Source organism: Bemisia tabaci, chromosome 1 (genome assembly GCF_918797505.1).
Source record: "Bemisia tabaci chromosome 1, PGI_BMITA_v3".
Taxonomy (NCBI): Eukaryota; Metazoa; Arthropoda; class Insecta; order Hemiptera; family Aleyrodidae; genus Bemisia; species Bemisia tabaci.
In genome coordinates this window covers 62773891-62799254 of record NC_092793.1, presented here as the reverse complement: position 1 = coordinate 62799254, position 25364 = coordinate 62773891, and the positions used below count along the sequence as shown (strand labels likewise).

Here is a 25364-nt window from a genome sequence, read left to right as displayed (position 1 = left end):
GAAATAGATACCAATAGGTTTTATACGTAGGGAATTTCAAATATAAGATAAGAAATTGTTCTTTACTCATCGGGGAGATACAGGGGGTGAGGAGGGGGCCCCAAGGCCTTCTCCTCTCCCCCTCGAAGCTCAAAATCTTCCATCCAGAGGCTTTAAAATTCTGAGTAAGTAATTAAAATGGATGTCAAAACAGAAATGGACAAGGAACACTGAGCCGCTGAGATAAGTTTTAGAAGAAAATAGGGTAAATCGCTAAGGAGCAATCGCGAGTTGGCAGCCCCCTCCACCCTCTGGACATGAAAATTTCAATGGTTTTGCCTTCTCATTATTTTTATCGGTCATGAATTCATTTTGACGTGCCCAACTGCCCATCCACACTCCGTTCTTTGCCGTAAACCTTAAATGGCCTAATGAAAGCATGAAAAAACTTTTTAAATGTTCCTCATTTCTAGAGAATAGGGTCTTTTCGATTATAAGAACAGCCCGATTTCTTTTGAAATGTTTAGGAAATGAATAATCAATTTATTATTAATACAGAAGGAACAAAAATTACAAGGAATGAAAGAGACCAATTAATTTCTCATACTTAAAGGAGCCCCTACTCTTCCAGCATGCTCCTGTATTGAAAAGGAATTTTCTTTCCGTAAATCTGAGATAGTGATTTTGGCTTGTGGGAAGCTGAACTATTTGGAAATTTTGTAGGAAATTATATAGGAAATTAAACGCCAAGTTCACGGTAAGCCAATTTCCTGCAATATTTTCATCCTGAAAAAGTCGGAATTAGGAGTCAAGAGTTTCGTTTCTGGGTTATAGCAAGTCGGCAAAACTACCGAAAGTCCATCACAAACTTAGTGCCTAACTTTCAGCACTTTTGTCGTATTGCGGAAGCTGGAACCAAAAATAACAGTTCCAGGTCGCGAGTTTTCCGCGAAAAATCCTCCGACCTAAGGGGGGGCCCCAATTTTAAGATGGCGGCCAAAATGGGCCCCTTGGCGGGAAAATGGCCGTAGATGGCTGTATATATTGTATGACATATCCGCAGATAGGTTTTCTGGGTCGAGAATAACGAATATGAAGTCAGAAATTGTGCTAGACCCTTCGGGGAGGCTCAGGGTGCCCCCCAAAATGGCCGCCGGGGGTCCAAAAATTTTAAAATTCCTTAATACCCGAGTGGGATGTCTATTCATAGGTAATTTTGGTCGTAGAACTCGAATTTCACATTGAAACGGTCATCTAGTCTAAGGGAGGGCCCCAAAATCCAATATGGCGGCCAAAATTGACTTCATGGTGGGGAAATGACCATAGGTAGCTTCATACGCCGTATGAAATAGATACCAATAGGTTTTATACGTAGGGAATTTCAAATATAAGATAAGAAATTGTTCTTTACTCATCGGGGAGATACAGGGGGTGAGGAGGGGGCCCCAAGGCCTTCTCCTCTCCCCCTCGAAGCTCAAAATCTTCCATCCAGAGGCTTTAAAATTCTGAGTAAGTAATTAAAATGAATGTCAAAACAGAAATGGACAAGGAACACTGAGCCGCTGAGATAAGTTTTAGAAGAAAATAGGGTAAATCGCTAAGGAGCAATCGCGAGTTGGCAGCCCCCTCCACCCTCTGGACACGAAAATGTCAATGGTTTTGCCTTCTCATTATTTTATCGGTCATGAATTCATTTTGACGTGCCCAACTGCCCATCCCCACTCTTTTCTTTGCAAGCGGATTTCTAAGCTTACATCTCAAGTGGGAATGTGTCTTGGTTACGGGAAGAAAAGTTCCTCGATCTCATCCCAATTTGAAACGTATCCCGTCTTTTGAAAGCTTCCACTCTTCTTGAATTACACGCTCCTTATTCAGGTGCCGATATCACCGGATCTTTCATAAATAAAGGTTAACTGACAAGGTGGAAAACCTAAATGAATAATGCAAGCAATAACGTGTTGGAACCTCTCGCGAAGTTGGGCTCCGGATTTTCTCTCGCCGAAGAGATTAGACAACACCTAGAGTTGGTACGTCAACGATGTGCTCCAACAACAGCTCTTAGAGATTTAGAAGAAGCAAGGTAGTAGATTTTCTCGAAGAAACAATACCAGGATGAAAACCTCCCATTGACTAGACGGACCCTGTGTTTCTTAGAGCTCACCTCCAGGCGTCCATATTTTGCATCAAGACGTTAGGCAGCCCCTGGCATTGTAATCAAGATTTAAATTGTGACAGGAAAAATATTGGAGAAAAAAGTCAGTTAAGTCGTATGCTCTGGGCCACACTCAAAACATTTTTTCTTGAGATATTACTTTGACTTGAAGCGTTGTTTCTGGTCAACAACACTTGGTTTTTTGCGTTAAATTCTTGCGGATTGTACTTAAAACCTGTTATTTGGAGTTAAACAAACGTTGTTTCACTATCTTTTTTTAACTTGAACTTAACCCTAGCAAAACAACGTTTGTTTAACTCAAAAAAACCAGATTTTGTCCATAAGAAACTCATTGTCAGTCAATATGATATCCTAAGAAAAATTGTTTAGTGCATGTGTTCCAGAGCGAGACTCTTCACACGACAGAGAGGCGTTATTTTTCTGTCTTATAAGTCAATTGAATTTTCATTCTGGTCAGTGAAATGTAACTTAATTTATTTTAATGTGTTTAAGGGGAGTTATATCTATTCAAATTTATATTTATATATTTTGGTTGTTCTTACCAAAAAAACTCCATTCAATTTTAAATTAATAAAGTTTGATTCGAACAACACCATTTTAATATTAGTTTTGAAGTATAACCAAGGTAATGTAATGATCGTTTTTTATTAATTTACTTAGGACCTTTCAGCATTATAACTGTGATATATTTATGTATTAATGACTGTACTCTGAAGATGGCGAATGGTCCTAAGTAAATTAATAAAAAACGATCATTACATCACCTTGGTTATACTTCAAAACCAATTTTAAATGTTTAGGTTTTTTTTTTAGGGCGTACATGTGCGTCTTAATTTTATTTTACTTATGGAAAGTTGACCATGCGGCAAAACAATTTCGGTAACATCCACTTTCCGAAAAACTCGGCCACTGGAGCCGAGATTTTTGATCCCTGCGGCCAAAATTCGGAAACTACGCATAGCTATGCCGGGCTTTGGGCAATTTTAACGAATTTTATCAGCTGGGACCACTCATTTTGGCCGCAGTTGCCAAGCTTTTCGGGATTTAGATACTGTCGAACACTTCTTGTATTGTGTATTTGAAATTTTTTGCCTGATTAAGTACTTTGCGATGGTTTATCATTACTCACTTTTGGCTGTAGAGGAAATATCTTGGGTTTCTAAGCCCCTTAATGAAAGTACTTTAGAAACTGTACTGTTTGTTGCATCAATGCTTTGAAGTATGTAATGCTTGGCCTGTGTTTTTCAATCTATGAATTTAGGTTTGAATGATCTGCCATGCTATGCCTGTTTTATTGATTACTTTCGGAAAGTTACGGCTACTCCTAGAATAATCCTTGAATTTATGAGATATTTTGCATCAATCTCACTTCATTTTTAGTTTGAAAAAGAAGTTGTTCGTGCCCCTTTACTCATTCACATGGTATTCTGAATCATAATCTGAAAACCATAAAACATTTTTCGGAAGCACCCGCACCCCGGAAAACTCGCGACCTGGAACTGTTATTTTTGGTTCCAGCTTCCGCAATACGACAAAAGTGCTGAAAGTTAGGCACTAAGTTTGTGATGGACTTTCGGTAGTTTTGCCGACTTGCTATACCCAGAAACGAAACTCTTGACTCCTAATTCCGACTTTTTCAGGATGAAAATATTGCAGGAAATTGGCTTACCGTGAACTTGGCGTTTAATTTCCTATATAATTTCCTACAAAATTTCCAAATAGTTCAGCTTCCCACAAGCCAAAATCACTATCTCAGATTTACGGAAAGAAAATTCCTTTTCAATACAGGAGCATGCTGGAAGAGTAGGGGCTCCTTTAAGTATGAGAAATTAATTGGTCTCTTTCATTCCTTGTAATTTTTGTTCCTTCTGTATTAATAATAAATTGATTATTCATTTCCTAAACATTTCAAAAGAAATCGGGCTGTTCTTATAATCGAAAAGACCCTATTCTCTAGAAATGAGGAACATTTAAAAAGTTTTTTCATGCTTTCATTAGGCCATTTAAGGTTTACGGCAAAGAACGGAGTGTGGATGGGCAGTTGGGCACGTCAAAATGAATTCATGACCGATAAAAATAATGAGAAGGCAAAACCATTGAAATTTTCATGTCCAGAGGGTGGAGGGGGCTGCCAACTCGCGATTGCTCCTTAGCGATTTACCCTATTTTCTTCTAAAACTTATCTCAGCGGCTCAGTGTTCCTTGTCCATTTCTGTTTTGACATCCATTTTAATTACTTACTCAGAATTTTAAAGCCTCTGGATGGAAGATTTTGAGCTTCGAGGGGGAGAGGAGAAGGCCTTGGGGCCCCCTCCTCACCCCCTGTATCTCCCCGATGAGTAAAGAACAATTTCTTATCTTATATTTGAAATTCCCTACGTATAAAACCTATTGGTATCTATTTCATACGGCGTATGAAGCTACCTATGGTCATTTCCCCACCATGAAGTCAATTTTGGCCGCCATATTGGATTTTGGGGCCCTCCCTTAGACTAGATGACCGTTTCAATGTGAAATTCGAGTTCTACGACCAAAATTACCTATGAATAGACATCCCACTCGGGGTATTAAGGAATTTTAAAATTTTTGGACCCCCGGCGGCCATTTTGGGGGGCACCCTGAGCCTCCCCGAAGGGTCTAGCACAATTTCTGACTTCATATTCGTTATTCTCGACCCAGAAAACCTATCTGCGGATATGTCATACAATATATACAGCCATCTACGGCCATTTTCCCGCCAAGGGGCCCATTTTGGCCGCCATCTTGGAATTGGGGCCCCCCCTTAGGTCGGAGGATTTTTTGAATGTGAAATTCGGATTCTACGACTAAAATTACATAGGAATCGACACCTCAGTCGACTCTGTAGCAAAATTTATAATTTTTCAACCCCCCGGCGCCCCTTTTGGGCGCCATCTTGAATGGGGGGCGCCGGATTGATTTTTGAACTTGACACCATCGAAAATCTGATTCTACGTATCAAGACGAAGAGATTGATGTATAGAACTCACTCTTTTCACAATACTGCAGACAAATTTACACTAGCAACTCAACTAAAGTGCTCGAGTTCCGTTCAATTTTGTGAGCATACAATATATCACAAAAAAATATAAAATTTACATCGTAGGCTTTGCCTCGACTTCTTTTATCGAACTACACAGTTAAAATTAAAATACAATTTGTTTTTAAAATTTTAAATTAATGAAAAATATTTCGAAATTGACAGAATTGCCGCAGCGCTCCCTATTGCCGCGTCGCGGTGCTCGGATGGACGCCGAGCGTCAGCTGATTTCTTCCTTGGTTCGTCGGCGCAGGCGCGGCGATGCCAAGCGTGGTCGCTCGGGAGTTATTCCTAGTTTTTTTTTTTTCGACAATCTATAAACTTAAAAACGGGGGAAAATTTCCCCGTTACACGGGGGGCCTCCATCGAAAACTTTTTGAGAAATAGCCCCTCCCACATTGAATTTTGAGCAATTTCTGCATTACTCGAAAGTTCAAAATTGACGAGTAATACCTCTTTTAGAGTAATTTAACATTATTATTATTATTATTTTTCATATTCACTGCTGTCACCAGCTTTGCTGGGTTGCTTTAAGCCCTCACACAGGGGCAAACAATGCTCCTAGGTATGAGGGCTGTTTGTGGTTTGGGTGGCCGGGTGGTGGTTATTTCACTCCCCCTTGGGGGGTGGCTCGTCACGGACTAGGATACCTGTTTTAGGAACCGAGGCAGGGTAGGTATCTGGAGGACGCCTGCCTAAAGGTTTCTTTCCTGAGGTGGTAGGCGGTAGGGGTGTTTTTGGTGTGTGGGAACGTTCTAGGTGTATTCGCGCTGCTCCACCTAGCTTAAGACCTTCCGGAGGATTCTGGCAGTGCCTAGCACAGCAGACTTCTGGGCCAATACTAGCGAATGTTTCCCAGGGATTTCGTTCTTCAGTTTAGTCCAGTCTTTAGAGACTGCTCCGGTAGCTCCTATCACAAAGGGTATGACTCGGGTTTTGGTCTTCCACATCCTGCTGATTTCGATCTCTAGGTCTTTATACTTTAGTTTCTTCTCAGCTTCCTTTTTTGTGATGTTCCTGTCTGCTGGGATAGAGACGTCAATCAGCAGACACGTTTGGTCTTTCCTACGTAGGATGATGTCCGGTCTGTTTGCCTCAACAGTTCTATCGGTTCTGATAGGGAAGTTCCACAGGATCGTTGTCTCTCCATCTCTGGTTGTTGCAGTGTTTTTCGGTTTGTGTTCATACCATTTATCTGCGTCGACTTCGATTCCATATTCTTTGCAGAGGCTGTAGTGAAGTTGGGTGCATACTCTGTCGTGTCTCTCGATATAGTCCTTTTGGGCTAGAATTGGGCAACCTGATGTTATGTGCTCAATGGTTTCTTCGAACTGGTGGCAGATTCTGCATTTGCTATTCACATGTTTCTTGTGGATTTTCCTCTCCCGGTACCTTGTGTTTAAGGCTTGATCCTGTGCCGCTACAATTAGGCTCTCTGTTTCTGCTTTTAGTACACCTTTACTGAGCCAGATGGTAGAGAGATTACTCTCGATAGAGTCATTTTCTAGCATCAGTGGATACTGTCCGTGCATGATCTTTCCTTTCCATTTGGTTCTGATGCTTTCTGAGATTTTCTTTTTGATTTTTTGCTTCCTGCTGTTTATGGGGGCCACTTCAAAGTTTTCTCCGAGCTCGGTTTCAAATTTGTTTGCTTCTTTCGCAATGTGGTCTTTGTCTATAGAGCAAGGTTGACGGCATATACGGCTTTGAGAAAAGGGTCTTCGTTTTTTTTTCCTGGAGGTAGTACTTCGCATTGATGATGGAAGATTTGTATGTTGATTATTATTATTATTATTATTATTATTATTATTATTACTCTATATAAAGCTGCTGTTCCCACTCACTCTGCCCCCCCCCCCCCCTAGATAAAAATTGGCCGAAGCGATTTCCTTTAAAATTGGTACACACTTAGCTATTGTAATGAGGAGTTGATTAAAATTATTCCCATTCAAATCCGCTGCCTCATACGCCCGCAAGAGCGAAAAGTTATTTCTCCATATAGTATTACATTGGAGATACGCGGTTGTTTACGCGCATCGCGCCGAACAGGTTCAATCCTGTTGCGTGACGTCACTGTCTTGTAGACGAAATTTAAGGTGATAGGAGGTATTTTTCGACGAATGTTTGTGGAAATCGGTAAGCGGGGGTATTGTTCTCGGAGGATCTCGAATTTTTGGTCGGATTTTCAAAATCTCAAAATCTAAGATGGCGGCCGTGGCCTAAAATGCTAAGTCGGCTCCTGTTTGATCGATTTTCGTGAAACTCGGTATCCACAGATATTTTTCGACGAGAAACTCGAATTTTTGGTCAGATTTTCAAAATTTCCAAATCCAAGATGGCGGCCGTGGCCTAAAATGCTAAGTCGGCTCCTGTTGTATCGATTTTCGTGAAACTCGGTATCCAGCGGTATTTTTCGACGAGAAACTCGAATTTTCGGTCAGATTTTCAAAATTATCAAATCCAAAAGATGGCGGTCATGGCCTAAAATGCTAAGTTGGCTCCTGTTCTATCGATTTTCGTGAAACTCGGAGATCTACGGTACTTTTCGACGGGGAACTCGAATTTTTGGTTAGATTTTCAAAATTTCAAAATCCAAGATGGCGGCCGTGGCCTAAAATGCTATATCGCTTCCTGATATCGATAGATTTTTGTGAAATTCGGTATTAGGGGGTATATTTCGACGGGAAATTAGAATTTAAGGTCCGATTTTCAAAATTCAAAAATTCAAGATGACGAACGTGGTCTAAATTGCTATCTTGGCTTCCGATCCATCGATTTTTGTGAAATTCGGTATTAGGAGGTGTATTTCGACGGGAAATTAGAATTTTAGGTCCGATTTTCAAAATTCAAAAATCAAAAATGGCGAACGTGGTCTAAATTGTTATCTCGGCTTCCGATCCATCGATTTTTGTGAAATTCGGTATTAGGAGGTGCATTTCGACGGAAAACTCGCATTTTTGGTCAGATTTTCAACATTTCCAAATCCAAGATGGCGGCCCCGCACGAAAACGCGGTCCGGACTCCTAGAACATCAATATCTGTAAAACTTGGTGAAAAAGAAGATTAAGACATAGATGTTGTCTCCTCATCAATGTTAAAAACTGTGCGGGGCGGTGGCGGCTCGCGGAGCGAGTCACAAGTTCGTCGCGAAGCGTACGAATTTCACAAAAATCGTTGGAACAAGAGCCGAGATAGCATTTTAGACCGTCCCAGGTAGCAATGATCGCCATACATTGCGATTTCATCGGAGAGTGTATCGCGATTTTATCGACGTCGATTTATTGCAGTATTATCGGATAAAAAAAGATCGCGATAAATTGCAATTTTATCGCATTAAATTACAATAAAATTTCGATTTCATCGAACGAGATTTTGTAGAGATAAAATTGAAATTTCTCATCAACGCACGCCCAATAACGCATGAATGACGCTTATGAAAGATGTTCTTTAGCGGAGGTGTAAGAACGATTCGAAACGAGGTTGGGCGTGGGGTTTGGATGGTGGGAGGTACGCGCACAGAGAAAAAATTCTCGGCGTTTTTACCAAGGTCCGTTGGTAACTTTTCCATCTCACTTTTTTACCAATTATTGGTAATTTTACCAAGGGAGACTGGTAAGCTTACCTAAAAACCGGTATTTTTACTGCTGCTTTTTCAGGTAGGAATATGTACCACTTTTATTGGTAATCAATTTCCGGTAACTTTGCCATTTTATTTCGGTAATTCTACCACAGTCGATAAAAAATGTTGGCGTTTTAACCAAGGTCCATCGGTAACTTTGCCATCTCACTATCATTGGTAATTTTACCAAGACAGAATTATGAGATTACCAATAGAACCTTATTTTACCAACCGTATTTCAAGGCATGAAAAAAAATACTTACAGAGGAGGGAAAATAAAAAAAAAAAATCCAATGAAAACTCGGTGTCAGTCAACGCAATGACAAAAGTTGTAAGGTTGCGAAGCGCCGATCCATGTATAAGAGGCTTCAATTCGCACCCGTGAATCATATAGCGGCCATAGCCTAGTAGAAAAGTGCTGGGCTACCACCGTGGCGACTGGGGTTCGAATCCCCGCGGAGGCTCCGGGGATTTTACGCTCGTCTTCTTCAACGGACCTGACGGCTGAACCTGACGGAAATCGGAAGACGCGTGAGCCCGCCGCGCAGGTCATATTTCTCGCGGCGAAATACAGCGCAAACCCATGATTTAGCTGGAAATGTCATTAAAACAACTGATTCCGTTTGAAACATCAATTGTATACTAGGGGAAATATTGATCAGAGAGTATCAAAGGCTACATAGGCCACTTTTTCAAGAAAGGTATCTTAGTGACAGGTTGGGGCCTCTGTCTGTTTTTGATTAATTCATTTCTAATATGACGAAAAGAAAAATAGTTAAAGCTTTCGTAACTTAAGAGAGCAATGATAATTATCTCAATAAATTAGTGATATCATTAAATTAACTGCGCAAGCGAGCGTAGCGAGCTAAAGCAGCTATGGTTGATTTTGATGAAACTTCCACCTAACATTACCAGGTACATAAAAAGAAAAAAAATGATGCATTTCCTCAACTGTTTTTTGCCACCCATTGCCTTGCATTATAACCTTGCCACTTATTTTTGGAAGACTAAACACGTTTTTCTGAAGTAGGTATACTAAGTAGTAGTAGTTCTGAAGTTCTGAAGTATACTAAGTAACCTAACTTTTTTGCAAAGTACAAATCATCCTGAGGGGCAATTCTTGGAAGCTGAGGTTTGTACCAGCAAAGATTATCATCTGAAATTGAATAAGCAAACTTTTTGAAGGCCTTTCAAATCACTCTCCGTTGGATCAAATTGATGCCGAAAAATAGCCAGTTTCGAAAACAGAGGGATGAACTGTCCTGTTATCATCGCTGAAGCGACAGTTGTTAGGTCAAAGTCAGCGAACATTGTCAAGCAATGTGTGGAGGTAGTAGCACTATATATAAATGGGTTTGTGTTGGTAGCATAGTGCTAGGAATAATGCAAAAAAATGTTTTAAAAAAAAAACACTTACATTTTATTAATAAAGTACCGAAGCTTTTCGAGGCGGACACCTCATCGTCAGGGTAACAACAAAATTAATATCACAAAGGCCGTTGCCATACTTTAAAATTTCAAAACTAGGTAACAAGTGATAACAAGCAATTAGATCAGTCTTACTAATCAAAACAAAGTCAAGTAGTATCAAGTTAGTATCTGTTTCTCATCAGAGATGGCAGCACATTTTAGGTACAGGGGATTAGTTGCCATGTCTACTTCTTTTTGTACATTTAATAATTCTTCCCCTCTTTTTACTGCCTTAGTTATTTCATATTTCTCTAGGATGCTAAGCATTTTACTGTCCCTGTTTTTGTGTAGAATTTTAATTTCTTTTATCTGATGTTTTTCTGTTTTGATGTGCTTAAATACATTCGAGGATGGAAGAGTCAAGTGTTCATTAACTCTACAGTTGATTGAGCGCTCAGTTTTGCCAATGTATATTTTCTTGCATGAATTACAATCTAAACGGTAAACGCCAGTTATTTTCTTACTATTATCACTATTGCTTTTACCTTTTTTGATTTTGTTGGTGACCTTCCTTATATTGTCTAGTACGCTGTTATTAGTCTTAAAAGCTGTTTTGTACTCAGTTTTTTTGAAAAAATTGCTAATTTTTGAGCTAACAGGGCCAAAGTAATCAATTTTTACATATTTGTCATTATTTTTGGGGTTTTTAGCCTCATTGCTGTTGGCATCAGAGTGCTGTTTTTATGTCTCCTTAAAATTTTGTTGACAATATATTTGGGGAATCCATTAATTTTAGCTATATTCTGGATAATTCCAATTTTCTCTTGTCTATGTTTGTGGCTAAGAGGAATGGTAAACACTCTATGTGCCATTGCATGAATTGCAGCGTGTTTATGGCTATTAGGGTTATCAGAATGGAATGGAATTATACTATTAGTGGCTGTAGGTTTACGAAATATTTTGAATTGGATGAGGTTATCCTTGTCGACAATTACAGTAAGATCTAAGAAATTAATTTGGTTATTACTCATATGTTCTATGGTGAATTGAATGTGTTTTGAGAGGCTATTTAGGTATTTTAAGAATTGGTTTATGATCCGGTCAGTCCCAACAAAAACAAAAAAGGTGTCATCAACATATCTGTAATATTTTTTGATGTTTTTAAAGAAAGGATTTTTGTCATTCATAATGTTCATTTCTTCAAAATTACACTGAAAAAAAATAATGATATTTTCAACCCCAGGCGGCGTTGTTTGAACCATTGCAATTAGTAATTTTGGGTGACAAATCAATTGCGGGTTAATGTATACAAGGTGAAAAAGCTTACTTTGACTAATTTGGAATAGTAATGCCGATCATTCAGATACTTCCCTCGACACATGCAAGCGTTTCGACTTGACATTTAGAATTCTTGATTCTACTATTTCTCACGAGTAAAATCAATCCTTTGAAAATGTTAATTTAACGTATCAAAGGGTAGACATTTTGAGAAATGTTTGTAAAAAATTGCCTAATTTGATAAATTGTAAAGAAAAAACTAGATCTTACGCACATTTAGAACCGTTGCTATTCAGCAATGCATGTGGCCTTCTTTCAAAGTTTGACCTACCAATCGGGATTTGAACCTGGGACCTGCCTATCACGAATCGAATGCGCTACCTATTGAGCCAACGGGGCTTCTGATTGAGCGCTGAGAATTTGAGCTATATAAGTGATAGAATTATGTTCGATTATTTTTATTATTAAATATGCGTGAGAGCGAAAGGCTAAATATTTTTTTGGTCTTAGAAAAACTGCATATGAGTAAAAAATAATACGTATCATAAATATTTTAAAAATGGTATATTTTCTAAATTACCTTTATTATACATGAATATTTAATAAAAAATAAATTTTAATATTTTGTCGCCTGTTTCTTCCTTTTTCGGTTTTTTAATTTTATGATAACGGGCATCAATTTTTTTAAAATATTTAGAACACCTTAGATAAAGGTAGATTTTCAAAAAATCCTTAGACATGAATAAACTCTGGTTTATTCGCTTAAAACACGTGTTTTGTATCAAGGTTTCTTGGTTTAAAGAGGTGGCACTGTAAATTTAATTTTTTTTTTTCAAGGTCCGCTCGGAGTATCCTCAGTATCAGAGCCATAAAATAAGAATAATAATAAAGAACATAAGAATAATAATCATAATTCATATTTTTTTTAAACATGGTGTTCCAACTTCAGAACTTTATATTTTAATAAGAGCTTCATATTATAAATAATCGTCTCATAAAAAAGTAAGTATGCAAATCGCATCCTAATTTTTTTAAAAGGTTTTTGCTTTTCTTTTGAAATATCTATACCTTTTTTCTTGTATCAACATTTCCTGGCATGGGAACTAGGCATGAAGACTAGGATTTTATTTGTATGCATAAAATTAATCTCATGATTTGTGCAAAGGATTTAAAAGAGGATAAACATTTGTTGACTTTCAAAGAAAAACAAAGGATAGGATAGTGATGGGATGACAAATAGCGCCCACTGTTGTTTGCCTAACTCTTCATTTGGAGGCGTTTTTGAGAATTGGTTAGTTTTACTATTTGTAATTCGTTGGTTCGGCAAATATATTTTTCGGTATAACTTAGCAAACGGTAGAACAAACTATTGCAATTATTGTCTTAATACTTTATTTTACTTTGTTTTAAACAATTTCTTCTGGTCACTAAAACTCTTTGAGATTTATTAAATTCACTCGTATCTTTGTTGGTGTAACCACACAAATTATTCTATCAACTGATTGGATGGTCATTTTAAGCAACTTGTCATTTCTAGTTTTAACACATGTCTCTTCTGTTAAGGGTCATTCCACGTCAACGCAACCAAGCTCGGAACCCGACCCCCTCCGATTTGGCTGAAAATTGGTAAACGGGGTCTTTACATCATTCTAAGAAACTAACTTGAAGGGTTTTCCCATCCGACGCCCCGTTCGCGAGATATCGACCCCCAAAGATGGGGTGAATTTTAGCGATATTCAAAAAAGCCCGTTTTAGCGATTCTCATTTTCTCGACTTCCCTCTCTTTGACTTTCTGTAACGAGACTCTGTATCAATCGATCATACTTTGGAAGAGTGTTTCTAGACCAATTTTTCATGTAAATTCTGAATATGCCATCAAAATTGAGCTAAAAATTATTTAAATGGCCGTAATTTAGAGTTTTTTAAAATTTACGATTTTTTCGCCATTCAATGTTCAAACTGCATTATCTAAAAAACAGTCTCTCCGATTTTCGATTTTTTTTAATACTTCAAGCTTAGGATATATACTTTTGGTTAATATACTTTTTTCAATTGCCATCGGACGGTTAAGGGCCTAAAAAAATTCAAATAGGCCAAAAAAGGCCAAAAATTGGTAAAAAAGGACGATTTTTCACACGTTAATCCAAATATTTAGATAATGAACTCTTCAATGATCGATATTTTTTCCCACTTTACCCTCTGACATGTATAAAAATGGACTATCAACGCTTTCCATACAGGCACCGATCGATTAACGGCCTGATGGAAACTGGGAACCGACCGAAAATCCTCGAAATTGACGCAAAAAGACGATTTTTCACACCGTAACCGATGCATTCCATGGATTGTAACTGCAAATTCCAATTTTCTCTCTCCATTTCAACCTTAAGGTGTATACTTTCGAGTAATGAACCCTTACTAACGCGCATCGATGGGGCACGGATCCAAACGGAAATGAAAACCGGCCGGAAATGCTCAAAAATGACGGGAAAAGGCGATTTGTTGCATAGTCAGGGGAGCATGTGTTCGAAAATTACGTCCCGTTTGCACGTTTGTGATGCAAGTTTACTCTCTTCATTTTGGTCCCTAGGATGAGAAAATCTTTGGTGGACTCTCCGATTTTGATGCCAAGGCCCCAAAAACAAGATGGCGGCCAAAGTGGAGGCTGAAATTGAAATTTTGGTAAAACGGCACAAAACGTCAAGAGAGGTGTCGATTCTCATGTTTTTTGGATCGTAGATTCCAGAAAAATTGTCATACAGACCCATCGACCCACGGAAATGACCAAAATCCAAGATGGCGGCCGATTTTGGCTCTTTAGTGGCTAAAACGTCAAATGCGGAGCAAAGAGAGGAGTAAACACTCTAGATATCTGTTTTCGAAGTCACAGATTCCAAAAAAATAGGAGAAAAAAACATTTCATGCCATATGGTGCTGATCTGGACCATGCAAAGGCCGAACTCGGCAGTCATTTTGATTAGAGTGTTCCCGAACACTCTAATCGAAATCATTTTCCGGGTCAATTTCTATAATTAGCATTATTGGTTTTTTTTAGGACCGGTACCCCTGCAGAATATGGGTAAATTTGTTCTCAAATACGCAATAAAACTATTTCGATGTGTTTTGAGCCACTTAATCTGAAAATTGCATTTATTCCTCCCGATCACCCCTCGGTTTTCCGAAAAACTAACCAGGATAATGATAATTTTTTTCGGGCGGAATCGGCTTTTCCAGAGTGTTTAGGAATAGAGTGTTCAGGAACAGGAACACTCTAATCGAAATCATTTTCCGGGTCAATTTCTGTAATTAGCATTATTGGTTTTTTTAGGACCGTACCCCTGCAGAATATGGGTAAAGTTCTCAAATACGCAATAAAACTATTGGTGATCAGCAAAGCATTGGGTTGGAGGATGGGCAGCAGATCAAAGGCGCACTATAGGTCCTTGGGGGTTCCGTTGACCCAGGATGGAAGAACGGATAAAGGGATCAAGGAAAGAAACATCCTAGCAAGGAAGGCTACAGCTATATTCAATGGAATCCTTTGGGATCCGCAGATTTCCAAAGAGAACAAGAGGAAAATTTACAACGTTGAAGACAAAAGTATTCTTACATATGACAGTGAAGTTTGGCAGCTGAAGGAACGGACACAGGGGATGCTAAGAGCAACGGAAATGGATTTCTGGAGGAGGTCGCAGTAGGAATTTTTAGAAGCAATCGGGTCCGCAATGAAAGAGTGCGTCAGATCATGGGAGTCGAAAATGACATCGTCTTCGACAGCATGATCAGACAGCTTGACTGGTATGGGCATGTCAATAGAATGACGGACGAAGGACTGCCGTAAAAGATGCTTGATTGGGTTTCTCCTGGGAGGAGACATAGGGGATACCCAGTGAAAGGGTGGCGACATAGGGTTTTAGAAAAAATGAGGGTATGTGAACTCCCTGAAAGGCCTTGGGAGGATCGGGAACTTTGGCGGCTAGGTGTCGCAGAGCGCCAGAGAGCGCTATAAAAGCGGCTTTGTATGTATGTGTAATACGTATATTAATTATTATCGAAATTGGGAGTATCAGGTACTCCCCGGTAATAGCACTGTTTAACAAGCAAAAAAATTACAACCATGTCTCCCGGATGAGATAAGGTAATTCCTACGTATTTTCAGGGGCTGAATCCGGAAACCTCCGTTCTTTTCCATCACCCTACAATTCTCTGGAAAAGCCGATTCCGCTCGAAAAAATTATCATTATCCTGGTTAGTTTTTCGGAAAACCGAGGGGTGATCGGGAAGAATAAACGCAATTTTCAGATTAAGTGGCTCAAAACACATCGAAATAGTTTTATTGCGTATTTGAGAACAAATTTACCCATATTCTGCAGGGGTACCGGTCCTAAAAAAAACCAATAATGCTAATTATAGAAATTGACCCGGAAAATGATTTCGATTAGAGTGTTCGGGAACACTCTAATCAAAATGACTGCCGAGTTCGGCCTTTGCATGGTCCAAATCAGCACCATTTGGCATGAAATGTTTTTTTCTCCTATTTTTTTTGGAATATATGACCTCGAAAACAAATAGAGTTTTCACTCCTCTCTTCGCTCCGCATTTGACGTTTTAGCTAATAAACCCAAATACCAGTAATCGCGATGAATAGCGAATTTATCGGTTGATTATCGCGATTATATTTGTGGCAATTTACCGCAATATTATCGAATAAAAAATTGCGATTTATGGCGGTTAAATCGCTATGCATCGCAATTTTTTGTTCAATAAAATCGCGACCAATTTTCGACGATAAAATCGAGATTGAATCGCCATATATCGCGATTTTTGTTGCAATAATATCGCGATAAATTGCCGGGCGATAAAATCGCGATTTTATTGCGACAAGATCGAGGATAATCGCTCAAATGCTGCTGATCTTAGCGATGTTATCGCCGACAAAATCTCAACAAATCGCGATTTATCCCTTGAAAATGCTACTTGGGAAGAGCCAAAATCGGCCGCCATCTTGGATTTTGGTCATTTCCGTGGGTCGATGGGTCTGTATGACAATTTTTCTGGAATCTACGATCCAAAAAACATGAGAATCGACACCTCTCTTGACGTTTTGTGCCGTTTTACCAAAATTTCAATTTCAGCCTCCACTTTGGCCGCCATCTTGTTTTTGGGGCCTTGGCATCAAAATCGGAGAGTCCACCAAAGATTTTCTCATCCTAGGGACCAAAATGAAGAGAGTAAACTTGCATCACAAACGTGCAAACGGGACGTAATTTTCGAACACATGCTCCCCTGACTATGCAACAAATCGCCTTTTCCCGTCATTTTTGAGCATTTCCGGCCGGTTTTCATTTCCGTTTGGATCCGTGCCCCATCGATGCGCGTTAGTAAGGGTTCATTACTCGAAAGTATACACCTTAAGGTTGAAATGGAGAGAGAAAATTGGAATTTGCAGTTACAATCCATGGAATGCATCGGTTACGGTGTGAAAAAATCGTCTTTTTGCGTCAATTTCGAGGATTTTCGGTCGGTTCCCAGTTTCCATCAGGCCGTTAATCGATCGGTGCCTGTATGGAAAGCGTTGATAGTCCATTTTTATACATGTCAGAGGGTAAAGTGGGAAAAAATATCGATCATTGAAGAGTTCATTATCTAAATATTTGGATTAACGTGTGAAAAATCGTCCTTTTTTACCAATTTTTGGCCTTTTTTGGCCTATTTGAATTTTTTTAGGCCCTTAACCGTCCGATGGCAATTGAAAAAAGTATATTAACCAAAAGTATATATCCTAAGCTTGAAGTATTAAAAAAAATCGAAAATCGGAGAGACTGTTTTTTAGATAATGCAGTTTGAACATTGAATGGCGAAAAAATCGTAAATTTTAAAAAACTCTAAATTACGGCCATTTAAATAATTTTTAGCTCAATTTTGATGGCATATTCAGAATTTACATGAAAAATTGGTCTAGAAACACTCTTCCAAAGTATGATCGATTGATACAGAGTCTCGTTACAGAAAGTCAAAGAGAGGGAAGTCGAGAAAATGAGAATCGCTAAAACGGGCTTTTTTGAATATCGCTAAAATTCACCCCATCTTTGGGGGTCGATATCTCGCGAACGGGGCGTCGGATGGGAAAACCCTTCAAGTTAGTTTCTTAGAATGATGTAAAGACCCCGTTTACCAATTTTCAGCCAAATCGGAGGGGGTCGGGTTCCGAGCTTGGTTGCGTTGACGTGGAATGACCCTTAAATTAAATAATCCGCTATCGTCAAGTTAAAGCCACAGGGAGTTAAATTAAACATTTTGCAGCTACTATTCCACATTAGTTAAAAAAAGTAGAACTTTTTTTTCAGTGTATTTAAGAACACTTGTGCAATAGTACCAGAAATTGGTAGGCCCATGGCAACACCATTTTCTGCTTGGAAAGTTCTACCCTTATAAGTGAAATAGTTTTGATTGAGGATTTCTCTTGTCATCCCAACAAGTTCTTCCCTCTCATGATCGTTGATTTTTCCAGATTCTTGAATTTTTTGGTCTAAAATTTGAATAGCTTCATCAGTGGGAATGTTAGCATATAGATTAACTATGTCTAATGAAAACACTTTCTGTCCTTTTTCGACTTTGAATTTATGCATCTTTTTTGCAAAATGTGCACTGTTTTTAACACTTTAGCTATTATTTAAGTCTAATACATTTGTTATTATTTTGCTCAGATGTTTTGATAGTTTATATGCAGGTGAATTTATTGTGTTTACTAAAGGTCGAATAGGGTACCCATTTTTATGTAGTTTAATAATGGGTTTGAAGTTTGGAGCTTTAGCGGATTTCAAACTACTGCTATTACGTGCGGGTATGGTGTATTTTAGGCATTTTTTTACATCTGGGTTAATGATATGCTTGGAATTATCAATCATATCATTAATGCACTTTGCATAATTTTTGGTGGGATCCTTATTCAATTCAATAATATTGTTGTCATCTATGAAGTTAATGACTTTTTCGTTAAGCTTTTCACTTTCAATTAACACAATTGCACTGCTTTTGTCAACATTTACTATCTCAAGATTATTATCTACAATTTTCTGGCCTATACTTTTGACAGTTTTGTTAATAGATTTTTGTTCTTGACTAGATTTTATAGAATTATTGCTTTGTATATTTTTGGTCAGAATTGTATCACATTCATTCATTGTTTTTTTTTTTTAAACATTTTTTTGCATTATTCCTAGCACTCGGCTACCAACACAAACCCAGTTGTTAGGTATTCAAAGAGGAAGTAATCTTGCATTTCCTCTACTGTTTAGGCACCTTGCCACTTTTTTTTGGAAGACCCAACCTCGTCTTTCTGAAGTTTATTCAGTTAGTTTTTCTTCTTTTCCTACGGAGCTTCTGTTGAAGTATTTTAGAAGAAAGGAATGATGCTGTTTCTAATTGTTCGGTGCTTGGGTCCATTACTTACCATTTATTGCAGTAAAATGAATTTTCTTTTCAAAAATACAATTTATTTTTTTTTTTTAAAAAAAAGTCCACATCATGCTCTCCCATTTTCATAAGTAAGTACCACTTTAATAAAACATTACGTCGACATTTAAAATGTAAGAATAAGAAAACAAATATGATCTCTAATGGAAAAAAGAAAAAAAACCCCACGCACCTATCGCGACTTAGGAAACGCTGAATTTACAGTTAAAAATAAGGAAGCGGGGAGGGGTTAGTGAAGTGAGGTATGAATTGTGGTCAAAATGAGTATCAAGATGCAATACATGGCACGGTTTATGTTTAATTTAACTTTGTCAGCTGAAAAAATCGTCATAAGACAAAAATACAAAATCTTGAAATTCTCGCGTTTTTAGCCGATTTTGAGGATTTATAGCAAAAAATGGAAACGCATGATGACACGAACAACGTTTTTTCTTTAAAGTACCCTAACAAATGCTCTTACTGTGGAATTTTCAGAGCCCTAGCTCAATTACAATGTTTTAAAAAAAAATCGTCAAAATGGGCAAAATTTGAAATTTTTCCCTGTTCCGGGGGGTGGTTTTTGGCCGTGCGCACCCCTTAAAAATTTTTTCAGAATTTTTTTCTTTAGAGCAATCTTATTTTTATAAGTGGGGTCAACGATTTAGAGGGTACCATCATCAAAATTCGGAGGTGACCCTCAAAGTGGGAAACCCTACTGTAGGGGGAGATCGCATAACGCCGCCCGCACGCTTTCACACAAGAAATCGCCGGACAAAATGTGCTCTAGTTCTCAAAGTTGCAAAGACATGCAGCCAAACTAAAGATGTATAGCATCTAGATAGTTTTCTGAAAACTCTTACATTAGTTTCATGCTGTTTTGTGTGGTTCCACACTTTTACGGCTCTACTAAAGTCAGGTAAAGTAAACGATCTTATGTACTTTTTTCAATGAGCACTTTATAATGCTTAAATAATGTTTTTGGAGACATCAACTGTCACATTTACTTTCTCTGCCCTTTGGCATCTCGTTTCATCCAGAAATGACACTTTTGCGCCACGAAGTACTCCACAAAGAGCAATACAGTGGCACTACCCCTGATGGCGACATTAAGGCGGGACGCTTACTGGCTGCAATCCTTATCATTTTAGCAAAGACATAAAGACGGAGTGCTCGTATCTAAAAGCACGGGGAAAAAGTGAAGCCTGGTTCGGCGCTGGGTGCTTGTGTGAGTGTGTAAATGAGCGCGGGAATCCATGGCGGCAAACGGAAATTTGATTTGAACTTGTCCTCTTGATTTTTCCACATTTCTTCTTCGAAACGTATTTTAAATGCCTAAAACGAATATATTAAGAAAGTTGGGACTGCGTCCTACTATAATACATTTACTTTTGCTCGGTAACAGGCAGTAATCTCAGATATAGTTAGTTTTTCTTCTGCTCATGGTGGTTCTGCCGGTTCAAACAGGCCGTTACAGTCGTAGATGACAGTTACTCCCAAATGAAATTAATCGGTCGACGACGGACCAAAACTAACCTAAAGTTATACAAATATGAGTGTGTAAGTAAATTTGGGCAAAAATTAACCTAAAATACATTGTTTCCGCAGTTTTATTTAGTTCCCGCCCTACATTTGAATTTCAAACTTGTCCCGATTTCGCCGCCAATCCTATAGCCAATAGTAAAGGTGATTGAAAAGAAGCTTCATTTTTTGCTTTTAGCGCTCCGTCTTTATGTCTTTGCATTTTAGCGACCAAAATGTTTATTTTGGTGATACCCTTAAATCTCCGAGACTTCGGGGGGCCCAATAAATTTTATCGAACCACTCGCACGAAAAAAATTAAAAATAATAATAAAAAAACCGTTTTAGGTGGCTGGGGCCGGGTGGCCGGAAGCCTGAAGTGCTTAAGCACCCTAGCTGATCCGGCCCTGGTATTAACAGCCGATGATCGTGAGGCAAGAGAGGAGGAGAGGAAAATTCCGCCTCGTCTCTTGCTCACCATTTGAAAACATTTTGCACCTTCCCCTCAAAGTTAAATTCGAAAAAAATTCATCACTTTTCCAGGCCTACTTTGAACTTATATTTTCCAAAGTCACAATTTTGCTGGATGTTGTTCCTCTCTAAAAAAATTTAAAGAAGTAAAATTAAATTAAATTAATTTAAAATCATTCCGTACCTACATAAAGTCGCTACAGCCCGACCTGATCGTTTTCTTGACACATCTGACAAAAAATACACTACAAATTAAAGTACCTCATAGGCTTGCTCAGAAACAGTAGATTTAGAGACCCTGGCCTGCTATCTTTCTTACTACGTAAAAGTTACTTTCGGACTGTTTGCTCACCCTGACAATCACCATGCATCATAAGGTGATTTTAATTGGGCTCAAAGATCATCAAAAGGCGGAGAGTAGCTTAACTTTAACCTCGTCCGATTAAATTGCTCATTGTTAGGTAGATTCTTGGTGCAGGGTCTCTGAAATACATTGTTTCTGGGCTTGCTCGTGGCTAAAACGATAAATCATGCGTGGGAACTCACCTCGTAAGACCATGTACAAGGAATCCCAGCGTACTTGCGGACGCACCTGCCAAGCTCCACGTCCTCGTGGGTGGTGTAGAGGTTCTGGAGGCATTCCTTGGTGTGCGGGGCGATCTTGGCCAGCGTGGCGCGGCTGAGTATAACCCCGGGGCCGCCCATGCAGAAGTTCTCGTCGTACTCCAGACTCAGGAGCCCGAACTCCTTCTGGTTCCCACGTCCGGCCTGCCCAATGTAGTAGGACTTGGAACTATCAACCGAGCGGAGGAACGCCGCCAGCTTCTCTGGGTGAACGTAGAGGTCATCGTCGGCACGCATGAACCACTCGAAGCGGTCACCGAAGTTCTCGAACATGTACTGGAGCATAAGGAAAGACTTCTTCTGCGGCGGGTAGGAGTCGTCCACTCCCTTGAGGGGCACCAGCGGGAGATGGGGATGGCTGGGTGGCGGATGCGAGACCTGTGAAGCGAAGAAGGCAATCTTGCCGGCCACCTCCCGCCCCCATGTATCATAGACGGCGACGGCGCGGGTGGACAGATATTTCTGGGCCGTCATAACACCCACGAAGACGAGGCCTTTGTACTCGCTATTGACGTTCAGGTCGACAGGGCTCGCATCGATCATCAAGTCGTCCACACTGCTTCGCCGGTTGTGGCAGATGATGCGGTCGTCCAAGTGGATCAAGCGCTGCCTCCCCGCGGCCAGGAGCAACAGCCCCACTATGAACCCCGCGACGACCCCTAATGTCGTCGAGAGGCATCGTCGCCGTCGGGCCGAGTTTCGGAAAGCTCTGTGCTTGCGACGAGTCACTGAACCCGAGAGCGTCAACTCCGACTTGGGGCACTCGTACCTGCGGGTCATATTTGCCTCTCCGCAGGCTGGCAACCCACATTTTCCCCGCTTTCTCTCCGCAAAATCCAAAGCTCGCCCGATGGGTCCGCTATTTCTTCTTTCGCTTTCTCATTACTACTTGGGCGATACAGAATCGCGCACTTTTGGTGCGCCGGATTAGCGCCTCCGATCACAGGACAGTGACATGCACCCACCGAGAGTAAATCGAGACCATTCTACAGGGAGGTCGGTCTTACCGAAATCACAATGCCCAACACTCCTGTTCCCAACCACTAGGTATCACTATATTTATGTTGGTCAACGCCTTGAGGCACGCACGATAAAAACCCACTCTCTATTTCCAGGTTTCAGACTAAACGTTGACAGATTGAACTAAATGGGACGGGTCAAAATATAAGAGTATTTCCAAGAGGCGAACAAGAATCCTTAAGTAGCCTAGGGTATCGAATAATTCAAAGGTTACAACCCTCGGTGGCGGCAATGCGCTGATAAAGATTTCACAAGTTTGCCAAATGTGTCGCAGATTTGACAATGCGACCTGCGAAGGAGCTGTGATATGGGCTTAGAACAAGGTTCAGCAGAATGAAGGGACACGGAATGATGTACGGAGGAAGGCAAGTATATGAACAAATTTAGGGGTACGTCGGGAACAACCCTGAGGTAGGGATATGACTTTAACGGGTTGAATCAAGATATTGCAAACTGTGGAGATGAAAGCTCTTGAAGCACTAATACCACACCGCGAGAGATAACCTGTTTCCAACGCGAGCATCGGCGATGAAACAAGGAACGGAACTGAGGAGGATCTGACGATCAACACAAAGGCTCAGCCTAGGAGAAAGGGAGCAACGACGCGCCAAAAAACAGTAGACTGCCGTTCTGCGAATTCGGGATGACAAATTTCGGTGGCGGATACACGTGAGTGACAAACGACATGAGAGACGGGCGGTCCGGAGCAATGCGGCTACGTGACTTTTCGCGGCACGTTGAACCTAGCCACTGATCGCTGAAGCACCGAGGCATCGGCTCCGAGGCCCGCTGGAGATGGTCCCGAGTGGTCCGGCTCGGCGCGGCACGGCGGCGCACTATGGATCGAAGGATAGGGCGGAGCGGACACAGGGTTACCATGTGACTGTCAACCATCATATGATGCAGGAATATATGTAATCTAGCGTAACTTTTCAGGTGAAAGCTGAATTCTGTATTAAAAACGCGTTAACGTCGACAGTTTGTATGAGAAATATTTTTTTCCCATCATAGAAAAATATATGGAAAAAAAGTTCTTGAGGTATTATTATCACTAGTCTGCACCTAAAAAAACCCTGCGCTTGTGATGGATAGTTTTTACGTAATTTTTAGCGCTAATTCCAAAAATGACCCCAGTTTTCTCCCTGTACCCTCTCATTTTCCGGAAAATTACGTTTTAACTCTATTAACAGATTTTTCGATGAAAATTCTACTTTCTGGACAATTGTTGTGTGATGGGGAAAAACAAAGGTTGTTTTCGGATTTAGAGGCCCAAAAGGCATTTATGATTACGTATCGCATGCCTGAAAAGTGTTCTCTTCTATATCTAGTAACGAGGTTTTTTCAGCGAGATGACATAATCCGTCCATGTATCTCAATGTAAAGTTGGTTCGTTTATTTTTCATTTGAAAGGATGGACGAATTCTGTAATTTAAGTGCTTCATGGGCCTCTGCATGCGTATTCTTGGCTGCTGAAGCCGAAAATGGTCTTTATTTTTATTCACATCTCACTCAATTTCCGACAAATTGAGCTTCCATGAAACGAAAATTTTCGGCCACTAAGAAACTAGTTTTTTTTTTATTTTATTTATTTTTTTTTTTGTGTGTGTGTGGATAACTAGATATTCCAGAAAACTAGTGGGTGATGGAAAAAACCAAGGCCGTTTTCAGCTTTCTCGCTGCCAGAAAAAAGTGGAAGCAATTCCGCTGGACACCAGAATTACATAAAATTCCCGTACTCTTAGATGCAAAACAAAGGGACCAGTTTCACCGCAGATTATGCCTTTTCACCGAAAACCCCTAGTTATCAAATACAGTGGGGAAAATTGTTTAGGCATTCAATTCATAATAATACACGCATTTTTCGCTGCTGAATCCGAAACTGACTTTCGTTTTTCTCTATCATTGACGAATTTACCAGAAAATTGAATGTTAGTTCCTCGAAAATCCCGTTTCCGAGGAAAATTTCAATTTTCTGGAAATAAGTGGGGGCAGGGGCAAAGCTGAGGTTATTGTCCGGCAATAGGGGCTCTCGATATATACACCGAAGAGTTGTTGTTAACTTTTGGTAGGTTAATGACCCGAAAGAAGCCTTTCCCGATGGAAAAAAGTAGAGCTTACAAAATGGCATTGTCAAGCAACGAGGTAGGTGTCATCACATTTATGTAGCTAACTTTTAAAAAGGCAAAAAAGGGCAAAACTTCTCAAATTGATGATGGTTCTTGGGGATACGAGGAACACTGCGCATGGTCAGTTTTCTCTGATATATTCTGAAATCATGTCGATATCATTCACTGAAAGTGAAAAACCGGGTTTTTCAGGGTACCATGTGTATGCACTGTTATTAATAATAAAAATAAGGATGGAAAATATGGCAAGGGATATTCCTCTCTCCTCACTGCATCAATAATTGAGGACAAACCCCAAAATTTGATACAAAAATGCAGGATAGTTAAAATACAGCGGTAACGTCAAGACTAAAAATGTACCCGAAATACGCCTTAACGTGGACTCACTCTTCCACACGTGCGTTACATCACTTCGAATTTTTTTTCAGCTGTAATATTAGTATTTTATGATCGGCTTTAGAGTTTACTTTAAGAAAATGCCAAGAAACATTATGTTCCTTCACTTTCATTTTTGAAATTATGTCCGACCTTAACAATTGGCTCGATCCACAGTGCGACGGCGGCGGGCCGACGGGATCCAGACGACCGCACCATGCCAGCCACGCCGCACGGTGGATCGAGTCAATGGGAGAG

General features: G+C 39.8%; 1 protein-coding gene across 1 annotated transcript in view; it reads right to left on the bottom strand.

Moving 5' to 3' along the window:
• The window catches only part of Chsy (Chondroitin sulfate synthase), a 165691-nt gene extending 142346 nt beyond the window's left edge, over positions 1 to 23345 (bottom strand). The window contains exon 1 of the mRNA XM_072305088.1: positions 21508 to 23345. Within this exon, the coding sequence (XP_072161189.1) occupies positions 21508 to 22365 (858 nt within the window). The 5' untranslated portion in view covers positions 22366 to 23345. The remainder of the gene's footprint in view (positions 1 to 21507) is intronic.
• Positions 23346 to 25364: the final 2019 nt, after the last annotated feature.